Genomic DNA, 16,891 nt, shown 5'->3' on the forward strand with positions numbered 1-16,891 from the left:
AGGGTCAGGGTTAGGGTTAGTAAAGTCATGGTTTGGGTTAGTGTGAGTGGCCACCTAATGTTGGAAAAAAACGCAAACGCGGTAAAAACGCACTAAAAACGCATACAAACGCTTAAAAACGCTGCGTTTTTTTCATGCATGCTCATAAAAATGCTTGAAAAAAACGCAGCAGTTGTATGCTTTTGTATGCGTTTTTCAATGCGTTTTTTTGCTGGAAAAACGCGCTGCAAAAAAAAGCAAGTGTGAAACAGGCCTTACTTTTTTTTTGTTCCAATATGGGATTTAAACCTGAAAGCATTTGATCATTTGTAGTATGTATAATAGTAAAAAAAAATTGCATTCTGCGATATGTTGGTCGTTAACACACCTGACATAGTATGTATATTAGTATCTTGTTGTTTAGGGTCAACATAATAGTTTATTAACCCCTTCCTGCCATCCGACGTACTATCCCGTCCACGGTACCCGGGCCCGTATGACCGGGGACGGGATAGTACGTAGGCGCGATCAGCGGCGCCCACGTGGTGAGCGCCGCTGATCGCGGCCGGGTGTCAGCTGATTATCACAGCTGACACCCGGCACAATGTGTCAGGGGCGGTCACGGACCGCCCCCGACACGTTAACCCCTTGCACACCGCGATCAAACACGATCGCGGTGTACCGGGGGTTAAAGGGAAGCATCGGCAGGGAGGGGGCTCCCTCCGTGCTTCCCTGAGCCCCCCACGGCAGCGCAATGTGCAGCGCTGCTGCGGGGGACTCCCTTCCTCCAGGCCCCCGAATCCAAGATGGCGACGGGGGCCTTCGGGGGCCTGCGGAAGCTGGCTTCCTCAGTGCCTGCAAAGCGCAGGCATGAGGAAGCCTTCTGCAGTGCCTGTGTCAGATCGCTGATCTGTCACAGTGATCTGTGATGTGACAGATCAGCGATCTGTCACAGGACAGTGATGTCCCACCTGGGACTATTTAATAAAGTAAAAAAAAAAATAAAAAAAAGTGTAAAAATAATTAAAAAAAAATCGCCAAATAAATTAGAAAAAAAAAAAAAAATATTCCCCCAATAAATCCATTTTTTGGAAATAATAATAAAAAAAAACAATAAAAGTAAACATATTAGGTATCGCCGCGTCCGTAACGACCCGCCCTATAAAACTGTCCCATTAGTTAACCCCTTTAGCGAACCCCTTAAAAAATAAAAATAAAAAACGAAGCAAAAAATAATGATTTATTATCATACCGCCAAACAAAAAGTGTAATAACGCGCGATCAAAAAGACGCATATAAATAGCCATGGTACCGCTGAAAACGTCATCTTGTCCCGCAAAAAATGAGCCACCACACAGCATCATCAGCGAAAAAATAAAAGTTATAGCTCGCTGAATAAAGCGATGCAAAAATAATTATTTTTTATATAAAATAGTTTTCATTGCATAAAACCGACAAAAACATAAAAAACGACCTAAATGAGGTATCGCTGTAACCATACTGACCCGAAGAATAAAACCGCTTTATCAATTTTACCGCACGCGGAACGGTGTAAACGCACCCCCCCCAAAAGAAATTCATGAAACGCTGGTTTTTGTTCATTCTGCGTCCCAAAAATCGGAATAAAAAGCGATCAAAAAATTTCACGTGCCCGAAAATGGTACCAATAAAAATGTCAACTTGTCCCGCAAAAAATAAGACCTCACATGACTCGGTGGGTCAAAATACGGAAAAATTATAGCTCTCAATATGTGGTGATGCAAAAACTATTTTTACAATAAAAAGCGTCTTTTAGCGTACGACAGCCGCCAAACATAAAAACCGCCATAAATAGTAAATCAAACCCCCCGTTATCACCCCCTTAGTTAGGGAAAAAAAATAAAATTAAAAAAATGTATTTATTTCCATTTTTCCATTAGGGTTAGGGCTAGGGTTAGGGCTAGGGGTGTGTTGGGTTAGGGCTAGGGCTAGGGTTAGGGTTAGGGCTAGGGTTAGGGTTAGGGCTAGGGTTTGGGCTAAGGTTAGGGTTAGGGGCGTGTTGGGGTTCGGGTTGGAGTTAGAATTGGGGGTTTCCACTTTTACGGGCACATCAGGGGCTCTCCAAATGCAACATGGCGTCTGATCTCAATTCCAGCCAATTCTGAGTTGAAAAAGTCAAATGGTGCTCCTTCCCTTCCAAGCTCTGCTATGCGCCCAAACAGTGTTTTACCCCCACATGTAGGGTATCAGCCTACTCAGGACAAATTGCAAAACAATTTTTGGGGTCCAATTTCTCCTGTTACCCTTAGGAAAATAAAAAATTAGGGGCAAAAATATCATTTTTGTGGAAAAAAATGATTTTTTTATTTTCACGTCCGAGTGTTAGAAACTTCTGTGAAGCACTTGGGGGTTCAAAGTGCTCACCACTAGAGTTGAGCGAAACGGGTCGAAAAAATTCAAAAGTCGCCGACTTTTGGCAAAGTCGGGTTTCATGAAACGAAACCCGACCCTAGGATGAGGTCGGCCACGAGGTCGGCGACTTACGCGCCAAAGTCGCGTTTCAAAAGTTTGTTTTGCGCTCTTTTTCAGCCAATCAGGATCCACGGACACTGTGGGCAACGTGATGACATAGGCACGGGTCACCACCATCTTTCAGAAGGGCATGCAAGTGATTGGCTTGCTTTGGTGGGCGTCACAGGGGGTATAAAAGGGCGTGGACGCCGACCGCCATCTTACTTCTGCCGATCTTAGTATAGGGAGAGGTTGCTGCTGATTCTGTAGGGAGAGCGTTAGGCAGGGAAGAAGACAAAAAAACTGCTTCTGCTGCTAGCGATTTGGCCTGCACAACACACAAGTCACTGTGTGTGCAGTGCAAGGGGAGGCTATATTGTGGTGTATCAGTGGTGTTGGTTGTTGGGCTGCCCTTTAAGGCTTCCTGACACGCTGGCATTGCTGTTTACCCACTGCTCCGCAAACTGCTTTTTTAAAAGCAATCCAATCTCCCTTATCCTCTCGTCACTTTGGTCACAGGCAGCTGTGCCATCGAGCGTGTCACATAGCGCTCAGATATCAGTGGGCCGCACACAATCCACAAGTGTCCACTGTCCACAAGTGTACGCAGAGATTCAAAATCTCCATTATCCTCTCGTCACTTTGGTCACAGGCAGCTGTGCCATCGAGCGTGTCACATAGCGCTCAGATATCAGTGGGCCGCACACAATCCACAAGTGTCCAGTGTCCAAAAGTGTACGCAGAGATTCAAAATCTCCATTATCCTCTCGTCACTTTGGTCACAGGCAGCTGTGCCATCGAGCGTGTCACATAGCGCTCAGATATCAGTGGGCCGCACACAATCCACAAGTGTCCAGTGTCCAAAAGTGTACGCAGAGATTCAAAATCTCCATTATCCTCTCGTCACTTTGGTCACAGGCAGCTGTGCCATCGAGCGTGTCACATAGCGCTCAGATATCAGTGGGCCGCACACAATCCACAAGTGTCCACTGTCCACAAGTGTACGCAGAGATTCAAAATCTCCATTATCCTCTCGTCACTTTGGTCACAGGCAGCTGTGCCATCGAGCGTGTCACATAGCGCTCAGATATCAGTGGGCCGCACACAATCCACAAGTGTCCACTGTCCAAAAGTGTACGCAGAGATTCAAAATCTCCATTATCCTCTCGTCACTTTGGTCACAGGCAGCTGTGCCATCGAGCGTGTCACATAGCGCTCAGATATCAGTGGGCCGCACACAATCCACAAGTGTCCACTGTCCACAAGTGTACGCAGAGATTCAAAATCTCCATTATCCTCTCGTCACTTTGGTCACAGGCAGCTGTGCCATCGAGCGTGTCACATAGCACTCAGATATCAGTGGGCCGCACACAATCCACAAGTGTCCACTGTCCACAAGTGTACGCAGAGATTCAAAATCTCCATTATCCTCTCGTCACTTTGGTCACAGGCAGCTGTGCCATCGAGCGTGTCACATAGCGCTCAGATATCAGTGGGCCGCACACAATCCACAAGTGTCCAGTGTCCAAAAGTGTACGCAGAGATTCAAAATCTCCATTATCCTCTCGTCACTTTGGTCACAGGCAGCTGTGCCATCGAGCGTGTCACATAGCGCTCAGATATCAGTGGGCCGCACACAATCCACAAGTGTCCACTGTCCACAAGTGTACGCAGAGATTCAAAATCTCCATTATCCTCTCGTCACTTTGGTCACAGGCAGCTGTGCCATCGAGCGTGTCACATAGCGCTCAGATATCAGTGGGCCGCACACAATCCACAAGTGTCCACTGTCCACAAGTGTGTGCAGAAATTCTAAAACTCCCCTGTCCTATAGACACCTTGTACCTTGTTTTACATTACTATATAGTTTGTTGGATTTTGTCTACATTTCTACCAAAAATGAGGAAGGCTGGTGGAAGAGGCCGTGGAATTGGGCGGGGGTTGGCAGCTGGTAATGATGGTGTTGGTGGTGGATCTGATGGTAGTGGCAAGAGCAAAATAGGACCGAATGCAGGAGGTGCTGACCCTGCGTCATCGTCTGGCTACATAAGGACTCGAACACTTAGTTTTCTAGGAGTTGGCAAACCGCTTTTAAAGGCAGAGCATCAGGAAAAAGTTTTGTCTTACATTGCTGACTCAGCCTCCAGCTCTATCGCCTCCTCTTCTTCAGTTGTAAAAAGTAAAAGCACTGAGTCGTCATTGGAGGCTCATGTTCATGAACCACACCTTTCCTTGTGTCCTTCACCCCAACCAAGATTGAAGGATGACGCAGGCCATACTACTGATTACTCCATGGAGCTGTTTTCACATACCATGCCTGGATTATCAAGTCAAATGGTGAATTACCCAGGCCAAGATGAATCTGACATGGAGTGCACTGATGCACAGCCGCTGATGGATGATTCTGCTGGTACATTCACTCAGAGCACTACATTGTCCTCGCAGTGTACAGAGCCAGATTTTGACCCTGATGAGACTCAGGTGCCCCTTCCCGCACACTATACCACCATACACGGTGACACAGAGAAAGGTGCACATGACATAGAAGAGGAGGTGATGGATGACCCAGTTGTTGACCCAGATTGGCATCCATTGGGGGAAGAGGGTGCTGCTTCCAATAGCTCAGATGATGAGCATACACAGCAGACATCGACATCGCAACAGCTGTTATCTGGCAGGCCCGGAGCACTCCAAAGACAGGTTCCAAACATCAAAAGAGTTGCTGGACAGCTTGTCCAGAGGGTCAAAAGATCACAGCGTGCTAGGCCGCAAAATGTCTGCCAAAGTAGGAAGAGTGCAGTGTGGCACTTTTTTGAACAAAATCCTCATGATCAGGCCAAGGTTATCTGTAAGAAGTGCGCAAAGACCTTTAGCCGAGGGAAAAATCTGAAAAATTTGAATACCAGTTGCATGCTTAGACATTTAACCAGCATGCACTTGCAAGCGTGGACACAACACCAAACCTCAAGTGCCACATGTGCAACTGATCACAACGAAGGTAGTCAGCAACGCTACATTGTTTCCCCCACTGTAAGCCCACCGGTTAGCACAGCAGCAAATGTTGAGGTGTCGTTGCAAGGCCACAGCAGTCAGGGAATCCCACTGTTATATCAACGAAAGACTGATTCTAGGCCATCAGAAAGAACACCAACTCCATCACCATCATCAACCCTCTCTCAGTCCGCCCTGTCTACCGCTACTTCCACCATATGCAGCTCTCAAGTCCAGCTCACCCTCCCAGACACTATGAGTAGGTCAAGAAAGTACTCAGTCTCTCATCCGCGTACACTGGGTTTGAACGCCCACATTGCCAAACTAATCTCGTTAGAGATGATGCCCTTTCGGTTGGTGGAAAGCACAGCTTTCCGCGAACTCATGGCCTATGCAGTACCACGCTATGACCTACCCAGTCGCCACTTCTTCTCTCGCAAAGCCATCCCAGCCCTCCACCATCATGTGAAAGACCGCATTGTCCATGCACTCAAGCAGTCAGTGAGCGGAAAGGTGCGCCTCACAACTGATGCATGGTCCAGTCGGCATGGCCAGGGCCGTTACGTGTCCATCACTGCGCACTGGGTTAATGTGGTGGATGCAGGGTCCACAGGGGACAGCGGTGGTGGGACAGTGCTGCCTAGCCCACGGTATAGGAAACAGTTGGCTGTAGGCGTTCCACCCTCCTCCTCCTCCTCCAGAAGCGACAGCTCGTCCACAGAGCGCAGTCGTACGAGCACTCCATCTGCAGCTGCCACTGTTGCACATGATGTGTCCCCCTATCGAGCAGCTAGTGGAAAGCGTCAACAGGCTGTGTTGCAGATGATGTGTTTGGGCGACAGACACACCGCCGAGGTGCTGGCCGAGTACTTGAAGCGACAAACTGAGTCATGGCTGGGCAGTGTACATCTTGAGGCAGGCAAGGTAGTTAGTGATAACGGCCGTAATTTTGTGGCAGCCATAGCCCTTTCAAAACTCAGCCACATACCTTGCTTGGCTCACACCTTGAACCTGGTGGTGCAGTGCTTCCTCAAAAATTATCCGGAGTTAACAGCCCTGCTCCAGAAGGTGCGAAGACTGTGCGTGCACATCCGCCGGTCGCCTGTACACTCCGTTCGTATGCAGAAGCTGCAGCGATTGCTCCACCTTCCCAACCACCGCCTCATTATCGACATTGCAACAAGGTGGAACTCCACCCTGCACATGGTGGAGCGGCTGTGCGAGCAGAGGCAGGCCATAATGCATTTGTGGGAGGATACACGGCCAGGCACTTTGAGAGCAGACATGGAGTTGACAGGCGTGCAGTGGTCGAAGCTGAAAGACCTTTGTAAAGTCCTTCAGTGTTTTGAGGAATGCACACGGCTGGTAAGCGCAGACGACGCCATCCTAAGCATGAGCATCCCACTTATGCGTCTGCTCATGCAAACTTTGACGCACCTTAAGGAGCAGGCGTCTGCAGCCAATGTTGATGAGGAGGAAGAGGAGGACGGAATCCTTGATGACATTCAGCCATTGTCTGCTCAGGGACCTCTCCTGGACGAGGTGGAGGAAGAAGAGGAGGAGGAGGAGGAGGATGATGGGGATGATTACTTAGGGGAGGAGGATGCATCTCGTGGGGCAAGTGAAAATGTTGGCGTGGCAAGGTCTGGTACAGGGTTTGTGCGTGACTGGAGGGATGTGGATTTGCCAGAAAGTGCTCCTCCACCCAGCACTCGCAGTGCATCATTGACACCGGGAACATTGGCCCACATGTCAGATTATGCCTTGCGGATCCTAAAAAGGGACCCCCGCATTGCCAAAATGATGAACGATGACGACTACTGGTTGGCCAGCATCCTGGATCCACGCTATAAAGGCAAATTACAAAACATCATGCCACAGGAGAACCTTGACCTAATATTGGCTAATAAACAAGCAACTCTGGTAAATCGGTTGCTTGAGGCATTCCCAGCACACAGCAGCGGTGATGGTTCTCACACGAGCCGTACGGGCCGGGGGCAGCTTGGCAGAGGTGTTCGTGGTGCACACAGCAGAAGTGGCGTTGGAGACAGGGGTTTCATGACAATGTTGTGGACTGATTTTTCAAATACCGCTCACACAACTGGTAATACTGCATCGATGGAAAGTGACAGGAGACAGCAGTTGTCAACTATGGTTAGAAACTACTTTTCCTCCCATATCGATGTTCTCCCACACAGGTCATTCCCCTTTGACTATTGGGCCGCTAAACTGGACACCTGGCCTGAATTGGCCCAATATGCCTTACAGGAGCTCGCTTGCCCAGCTGCAAGTGTGCTATCGGAAAGAGTCTTCAGTGCAGCTGGATCAATCCTGACAGAAAAAAGGACCCGTCTGTCAACCCAAAATGTGGATGATCTAACCTTCATTAAAATGAACCACGCATGGGTTTCCAAGGATTTTGTCCCACCTTCCCCTGATGACACATAGGGTGACAGAAAAATGGCTTGCTTTGGTCCACCTCTTCCTGGTACTTCACCTATTTCGCCTTTTGCATCAGTTGAATGTCCAACATCAACATATGCCACTTTCTAAAACTCCCTAACTGTGCTGCCTCCCCCCCCATGGCCGGGGTCACCACCTAGCGCACGACACCGTGCGAGTGCCGTTGCCCTGGACAGGTGGGTAGGCCGACTCTTGGGCGCGGGCACTGGCACAGGGTCCCTTATAGTGCAATCAAGTGTCTCTGACGGTGGTGGTGCACACCCGCCGTCAGACACACCGCTGTACTATGAGGGGCCCAGTGCCAGTACCGACGCCACGAGTGGGCCCCCCTTGCTTGGCCAGGGCCCCAGCATTTGCAATCTTTACCTCTCCCTGCTCCTCCGCTGTGTAATCTGGGCCGTCAAATCCATACTGTGCCTGACACCGTCTGAGCCTGCCTCCTGAGACATATATTTTGAATGTGTACGCTATCCATACATGTTATCCGGGGATACGGTACCCTTTCTAACCTTTGTGCAATGACGTGCAATCCATACTGGGCCTAACACCGTCTGAGCCTGCCTCATGCTGTATAGACATATATTTTGAATGTGTACGCTATCCATACATGTTATCCGGGGATACGGTACCCCTTCTAACCTTTGTGCAATGACGTGCAATCCATACTGGGCCTAACACCGTCTGAGCCTGCCTCATGCTGTATAGACATATATTTTGAATGTGTACGCTATCCATACATGTTATCCGGGGATACGGTACCCCTTCTAACCTTTGTGCAATGGCGTGCAATCCATACTGAGCCTAACACCGTCTGAGCCTGCCTCATGCTGTATAGACATATATTTTGAATGTGTACGCTATCCATACATGTTATCCGGGGATACGGTACCCTTTCTAACCTTTGTGCAATGACGTGCAATCCATACTGGGCCTAACACCGTCTGAGCCTGCCTCATGCTGTATAGACATAGATTTTGAATGTGTACGCTATCCATACATGTTATCCGGGGATACGGTACCCCTTCTAACCTTTGTGCAATGACGTGCAATCCATACTGGGCCTAACACCGTCTGAGCCTGCCTCATGCTGTATAGACATATATTTTGAATGTGTACGCTATCCATACATGTTATCCGGGGATACGGTACCCCTTCTAACCTTTGTGCAATGACGTGCAATCCATACTGGGCCTAACACCGTCTGAGCCTGCCTCATGCTGTATAGACATATATTTTGAATGTGTACGCTATCCATACATGTTATCCGGGGATACGGTACCCCTTCTAACCTTTGTGCAATGACGTGCAATCCATACTGGGCCTAACACCGTCTGAGCCTGCCTCATGCTGTATAGACATATATTTTGAATGTGTACGCTATCCATACATGTTATCCGGGGATACGGTACCCCTTCTAACCTTTGTGCAATGACGTGCAATCCATACTGGGCCTAACACCGTCTGAGCCTGCCTCATGTTGTATAGACATATATTTTGAATGTGTACGCTATCCATACATGTTATCCGGGGATACGGTACCCCTTCTAACCTTTGTGCAATGACGTGCAATCCATACTGGGCCTAACACCGTCTGAGCCTGCCTCATGCTGTATAGACATATATTTTGAATGTGTACGCTATCCATACATGTTATCCAGGGATACGGTACCCTTTCTAACCTTTGTGCAATCACGTGCAATCCATACTGGGCGTGAGAACGGCTGGCGAGCTGTTAAGCAAGCTACAGCACCTGTCCAGACAAGTACAGGGATTCCCTAGCGAGGAGACTTATTTGATTGTTTTCTATGTTGGGACAGCAATTTTTGGGGAGCACTATACTCTGGAGAATGATAGATGGGGCCCACCATACACTGGAACATTCCAAAGGTGGACATCAGACACTGGAGCAGCATTTACAGGGCCCATTATACACTAGAGCAGTAGAAATGGGGCCCATTATGTTTGGAGCATTATTTGGGCCCATAAGACAGTGGAGCTTCATCCATGGGGACCAACATATACTGTAGCATTATGTGGAGCTCATCATATACTGTTTCAAACATTATATGGGACCAATGATTTTGTATGGAGAAATAGATGGGCCTCGTCATGAGATGTAAAAAGTGAGGTATTTTTCATTGTACTATACCGCTATTTCTCTGCCGTATCGGAGCATGATGAGTTGTGGTATGTGTTAAAGGGGCGCTCTTTCGCCCAGGGCACATGAAAACCTGCAGCCAGCCCTCCCCCCCACAAATTTAGCCAAATAACCCCCATTTTTCAGTGCGTAACTTGTATTATGAAGTTAATTAAGGTTGACAAGCTTAAGTAAGAAGAATTGATGCTTTTGGCATTCAAATGGGCACTGTAGGTGTGTTTCCTGTCCTCCTCTCACTGCCGACTTTTATTCCCCATTGACTTACATTGGGTTTCGTGTTTCGGAACGACCCCGACTTTTCCCTATAATCGGACGATCTTGCTCGACCCGACTTTTGGAAAAGTCGGGTTTCACGAAACGAAACGCGACCCTAAAAAAGCAAAAGTCGCTCAACTCTACTCACCACACATCTAGATAAGTTCCGTGTGGGGTCTAGTGTCCAAAATGGGGTCAATTGTGGGGAGTTTCAATAGTTTAGGTACATCAGGGGCTCTCCAAACGCACATGACACCCGCAGACCATTCCATCAAAGTCTGCATTCCAAAACGTCACTGCTTCCCTTCCGAGCCCCGACGTGTGTCCATACAGTAGTTTTCTCCCACATATGGGGTGTCAGCGTACTCAGGACAAATTGGACAACAACTTTTGGGGTCTAATTTCTCCTGTTACCCTTGGGAAAATGAAAAAATTGGGGACTAATTGATCATGTTTGTGGAAAAAATACAATTTTTTTATTTTCATGCCCTGGCATTATAAACTTCTGTGAAGCCCTTGGGGGTTCAAAGTGCTCACCTCACATCTAGATACGTTCCTTAGTGGGTCTAATTTTCAAAATGGTGTCATTTGTGGGGGGTTTCCACTGTTTAGGTACATTAGGGGCTCTCCAAAGGCAACATGACACCCGCAGACCATTCCATCAAAGTCTGCATTCCAAAACGTCACTACTTCCCTTCCGAGCCCCGACGTGTGCCCATACAGTAGTTTTCTCCCACATATGGGGTATCAGCATACTCAGGACAAATTGGACAACAACTTTTGGGGTCCAATTTCTCCTGGTACCCTTGGGAAAATAAAAAAATGGTGATTAAAAGATCATGTTTGTGGAAAAAATACGAATTTTTTATTTTCACGCCTGGGTGTTATAAACTTCTGTGAAGCACTGGGGGGGTCAAAGTGCTCACCACACATCTAGATAAGTTCCTTAGGGGGTCTAGTTTCCAAAATGGTGTCATTTCTGGGGGGGTTCCACTGTTTTGGTACATCAGGAGTTTTCCAAACGCGACATGGTGTCCGATCTCAATTCCAGCCCAAAACGTCAAATGGCGCTGCTTCCCTTCCGAGCTCTGCCATGCGCCCAAATAGTGGTTTACCCCCACATGTGGGGTATCAGCGTACTCAGGACAAATTGCACAATAACTTTTAGGGTCCTGTTACCCTTGGAAAAATAAGAATTGAGGGTGAAAAGATCATTTTTGTGGAAAAAATATGATTTTTTAATTGTATGGCTTTATGTTATAAACTTCTGTGAAGCCCATGGGGGTTCAAAGTTCTCACCACACATCTAGATAAGTTCCTTAGGGGGTCTAGTTTCCAAAATGGTGTCATTTGTGGGGGGTTTCCACTGTTTTGGTACATCAGGGGTTTTCCAAACGCGACATGGTGTCCGATCTCAATTCCAGCCAAAAACGTCAAATGGCGCTGCTTCCCTTCCGAGCTCTGCCATGCGCCCAAATAGTGGTTTACCCCCACATGTGGGGTATCAGCGTACTCAGGACAAATTGCACAATAACTTTTAGGGTCCTGTTACCCTTGGGAAAATAAAAATTGGGGTGAAAAGATCATTTTTGTGGAAAAAATATGATTTTTTAATTGTACCGCTGTACGTTATAAACTTCTGTAAAGCCCTTGTGGGTTCAAAGTTCTCACCACATATCTAGATAAGTTCCTTGGGGGTCTAGTTTCCAAAATGGGGTCACTTGTAGGGGGTTTCCACTGTTTAAGTACATCAGGGACTCTCCAAACGTGACATGGCGTCCAATCTGAATTCCAGCCAATTTTGCATTGAAAAAGTCAAACGGCGCTCCTTCCATTCTGAGCTCTGCCATGCGCCGAAACAGTCGTTCCCCCCCACATATCAGGTATCTGCGTACTCAGGACAAATTGCACAATAACTTTTGCAGTTCAATTTCTCCTGTTACCCTTGGTAAAATAAAAAAAATTGAACCTGAAGTATTTTTTTTATGAAAAAAAGTTAGATGTTCATTTTTTTTTAAATATTCAAAAAAATTCCTGTGACGCACCTAAAGGGTTAATAAACTTCTTGAATGTGGTTTTGAGCACCTTAAGGGGTGCAGTTTTTAGAATGGTGTCACTTTTGGGTATTTTCTATCATATAGACCCCTCAAAGTGGCTTCAAATGTGATGTGGTCCTAAAAATAAAATGGTGTTGTAAAAATGAGAAATCGCTGATCAACTTTTAACCCTTATAACTTCCTAACAAAAAAAAATGTTGGTTCCAAAATTGTGCTGATGTAAAGTAAACATGTGGGAAATGTTAGTTATCAAGTTTTTTGTGTGCCGTATCTCTGTGGTTTAAGGGCATAAAAATTCAAAGTTGGAAAATCGCGAAATTTTCAAAATTTTCGCCAAATTTCCGTTTTTCTCACAAATAAACGCAAGTTATTTGAATGAAATTTTACCACTAACATGAAGTACAATATGTCACGAGAAAACAATGTCAGAATCACCGGGATCCATGTAAGCGTTCCAGAGTTATGACCTCATAAAGGTACAGTGGTCAGAATTGTAAAAATTGGCCCGGTCATGAACGTGCAAACCACCCTTGGGGGTCAAGGGGTTAAAGTGAATCTATCATCAGGATTTTGCTAAGTAAACTACAGGCATTGTCAGGAGGTTAAACAACAACCACAAGACAGATTTCTTCAAATGAGGTATCATTTTAATTAGTGTAACAGCGCAATCCTGACAACGCTTGTAGCTTACTTAGCAAATCCTGAAGACAGGATTCCTTTAAGTGAAAAATGACTGCCATCGCTGTTTTGCTGAAGGCGGCATAAAGTAGTGACAATGATTGAAATTTCAGCAGTCTGTCACAAATATCCTTATGATAAATTTGCCCTGATTCCGCCTTACTCTCCTTCGCAGAGAAGAGTCACGCATATTTATGAGCTGTTACTTCCTGTCCACTCACCATTAATTTTTATTTCGGGGTAAAACTTATCAATTAGCATTGGTAGTCTCCAAAACTGCCTAACAATTATCAGTCCTATAATTTCTGTTTCTTTTTTCTTCCAGAATGGATTAAGTCAGTATTGTTTCCTGTTCTTCTTTGTGGAGTGCCTTGTTATAGCCAACTTCATCTACTTGATTGTACCTGAAACAAAAAACAAATCTTTTCTTGATATTAAAGAAGAGTTCCGGAAACTTAACTATGGACACTCCTATATAAGTTCCCAACAAATGGAAAATAATAGTATTACAGAGGAGGAAACCATATGACCTTTGTACATGCACACCTTTTATAATAAGTAATAAAATAGTTTCCCTTTGTATGATTTTCTCATTCCTATTAATTGTGACAGAGGATAACACGTCAGGTGTATGTAACATATGCTGCTAATAAGACTGGACAACACTTGATAACGTGCAGTAAATAGTAATTATTTCAACATGCATGAACAGAGGGTTTCTCCACTTTTCTGCTCTCTCAAGGGCTCTGCAATTCCAATACGGCAACCAAAACTTATTCCCACAAAATTTTCATTCCAAAAATCAAAAGAAAAAGCTCATTACTTTCTGAAACATGCCACGTGTTCAAGGAATAATAAATAGTGTACGACCATGTACAGGGTATTGTCCGAACTGGGTTAAATTGCATAGCAAAATTGCAGGGTGAAGATTTCTCTGTTTACCTCTTGTGATGAAAACCTAGATCAAAGAATGTTTTTATTAGTTTTTATTACCCAATGATTTAAAAATATGTTAAACACCTATGGGGTTATAATGACAGCTACACTCCCATATTAATTTTTCGAGGGGTGTAGTTTCCAAAATGGGGTCATGTTCACGCCATTTTTGATGAGTGGCGTGTTTGGTACCAAACACTCCAGATTCATTAGAAGGTGCATATACAGTACATGCGATTTTACCTGCTGGCTTTTCTAATCTCATTCAATACATATCTATGGGGAAGAGCTGCAAATAAAGTGCATATTTACAGCAACAGAAATTGCTATGTTATGAATTTTTAAAAAAAAGCATAGTTGGCATGAGATTTCTTTTAATTACATTCACTTTGCTGGAACTGTAAGACGCTGCTTTTTTATCAAATTGAAAATATGCTGTGTCAAACTCTCACCAAAAACTAATCGTGGGAACCAAGTCTTAGGCATTTGTCAGCACAACTTGAATTTTTAAAGTGAACCTGTCATGTCCTTGTCATGCCTTACTGAAGGAGCTAATACCGAGAGAAAATGAACTTTATTCCTTCTCATGAGCCACCAGCTTTCACAGATAAGGCGTGCAAAGAGCGATTATAGTCATTGCTCACAGCATTGTGAGCGGTATATGTAAGCACCCCTGGGCAATTTGATTGACAGCTTGCTCTACCCAGATACGCTGCAAGGTGACTTGTTAATATAAGTGCCAGGACACACTTGCAGACTGTTTATTGAGCAATGACTGAAGTTGATCTGGGCACACCTCTAAGACTGAAAGATGGCGGCTCCTTGGAGGAATAAAATTCCAAACGTAATGCAAACGTATTTGCAACAGTATTCTGGGGCGGACACTGACAGCTTGGGGCCCCTGTGCAAGAAATGTGTCTGGGCCCCCCTCCTTTTATGTCATCAAAGCTACACGTGTGTGTGTGTGTGTATATATATATATATATATATATATTGATGTCATATAGCCACACACACATGCATGTATATACAGTGCCTTGCGAAAGTATTCGGCCACCTGGAACTTTTCAACCTTTTCCCACATATCATGCTTCAAACATAAAGATACCAGATGTAAATTTTTGGGGAAGAATCAACAACAAGTGGGACACAATTGTGAAGTTTAACGAAATTATTGGTTATTTTAAATTTTTGTGGAAATTCAAAAACTGAAAAGTGGGGTGTGCAATATTATTCGGCCCCTTTACTTTCAGTGCAGCAAACTCACTCCAGAAGTTCATTGTGGGTCTCTGAATGATCCAATGTTGTCCTAAACATTACTGACTAATGATGATAAATATAATCCACCTGTGTGTAATCAAGTCTCCGCATAAATGCACCTGCTCTGTGATAGTCTCAGGGTTCTGTTTGATGCACAGAGAGCATCATGAAGACCAAGGAACACAACAGGCAGGTCCGTGATACTGTTGTGGAGAAGTTTAAAGCCGGATTTGGATACAAAATAATTTCCAAAACTTTAAACATCCCAAGGAGCACTGTGCAAGCGATCATATTGAAATGGTAGGAGTATCAAATCACTGCAAATCTACCAAGACCTGGCCGTCCCTCTAAACTTTAATCTCAAACAAGGAGAAGACTGATCAGAGATGCAGCCAAGAGGCCCATGATCACTCTGGATGAACTGCAGAGATCTACAGCTGAGGTGGGACAGTCTGTCCATAGGACAACAATCAGTCGTACACTGCACAAATCTGGCCTTTATGGAAGAGTGGCAAGAAGAAAGCCATTTCTCAAAGATATCCATAAAAAGTGTAGTTTAAAGTTTGTAACAAGCCACCTGGGAGACACACTAAACATGTGGAAGAAGGTGCTCTGGTCAGATGAAACCAAAATCGAACTTTTTGGCAACAATGCCAAACGATATGTTTGGCATAAAGGCAACACGGCTCATCACCCTGAACACACCATCCCTACTGTCAAACATGGTGGTGGCAGCATCATGGTTTGGGCCTGCTTTTCTTCAGCAGGGACAGGGAAGATGGTTAAATTGATGGGAAGATGACTAGAGCCAAATACAGGACCATTCTTGAAGATAACCTGTTGGAGTCAGGAAAAGACCTGAGACTGGGATGGAGATTTGTCTTCCAACAAGACAATGATCCCAAACATAAAGCAAAATGTACAATGGAATGGTTCACAAATAAACAAATAAACGTATCCAGGTGTTAGAATGGCCAAGTCAAAGTCTAGACCTGAATCCAATTGAGAATCTGTGGAAAGAGCTGAAAACTGCTGTTCACAAACGATCTCTGTTGTGAATTCCCTTGCTCGGACTTCTGAGCTGGAGCTCCCTCTGGTGGTTACTGGGAGTAGTGGAGCTGGCCAGTCTGATGGAAGTTTGCCACTGGACAATGATGATTGGGAATCTGGGATTACTGGCTGAGAGCATATAAGTGAGCAGGCTTCCCTTAGTGGTTGCTGGTGATTTACTCCTTGTGCATTTTGAGCTCTTCAGTCTCCTGCCTGTTCTGCATGGTTCAGTTAAGTGATTCTTTTGCTAATCCTTTGCATCTAATCTAGTTGTGCCTTTTTTTGGCTTTCTGCTTGGTTGCGAGGGTTCAGTGTACTCCCTGCTGGGGGCAGTGCTGGACCCCGCTCCATATGTCACAGCTTGTGCCAGTTTGTTCAGTCCCTTGTTATATTAGTATCTTTTGCTTTGCTTCCAGTTCACACCAGAGTGCTGATCTAGCGGGGGTGAGGTCACGTGGCCTCAGGTTTTTTGTTTATCAGATGTGTTGGATTTTTTAGGGTTTTTGCATAATTGCAGACAGTGTCTTTTCTGTCCTGTCCTGTCTAGACAGTTTGGCCCCCATCATTTGCTCAG

The 16,891-nt window shown here is 45.5% G+C and overlaps 1 protein-coding gene across 1 annotated transcript in view; it reads left to right on the top strand.

Annotated features, from left to right (window-relative positions):
- LOC141096210 (solute carrier family 2, facilitated glucose transporter member 11-like) overlaps positions 1-13,635 on the top strand; it is a 252,288-nt gene extending 238,653 nt beyond the window's left edge. Inside the window, exon 12 of the mRNA XM_073582696.1 lies at positions 13,397-13,635. Within this exon, the coding sequence (XP_073438797.1) occupies positions 13,397-13,600 (204 nt within the window). The 3' untranslated portion in view covers positions 13,601-13,635. The remainder of the gene's footprint in view (positions 1-13,396) is intronic.
- The last annotated feature ends 3,256 nt before the right edge of the window (positions 13,636-16,891 follow it).

The sequence above is a fragment of the Dendrobates tinctorius genome, unplaced genomic scaffold, assembly GCF_039654945.1.
Source record: "Dendrobates tinctorius isolate UK_male_01 unplaced genomic scaffold, ASM3965494v1 ptg000073l, whole genome shotgun sequence".
NCBI lineage: Eukaryota > Metazoa > Chordata > Amphibia > Anura > Dendrobatidae > Dendrobates > Dendrobates tinctorius.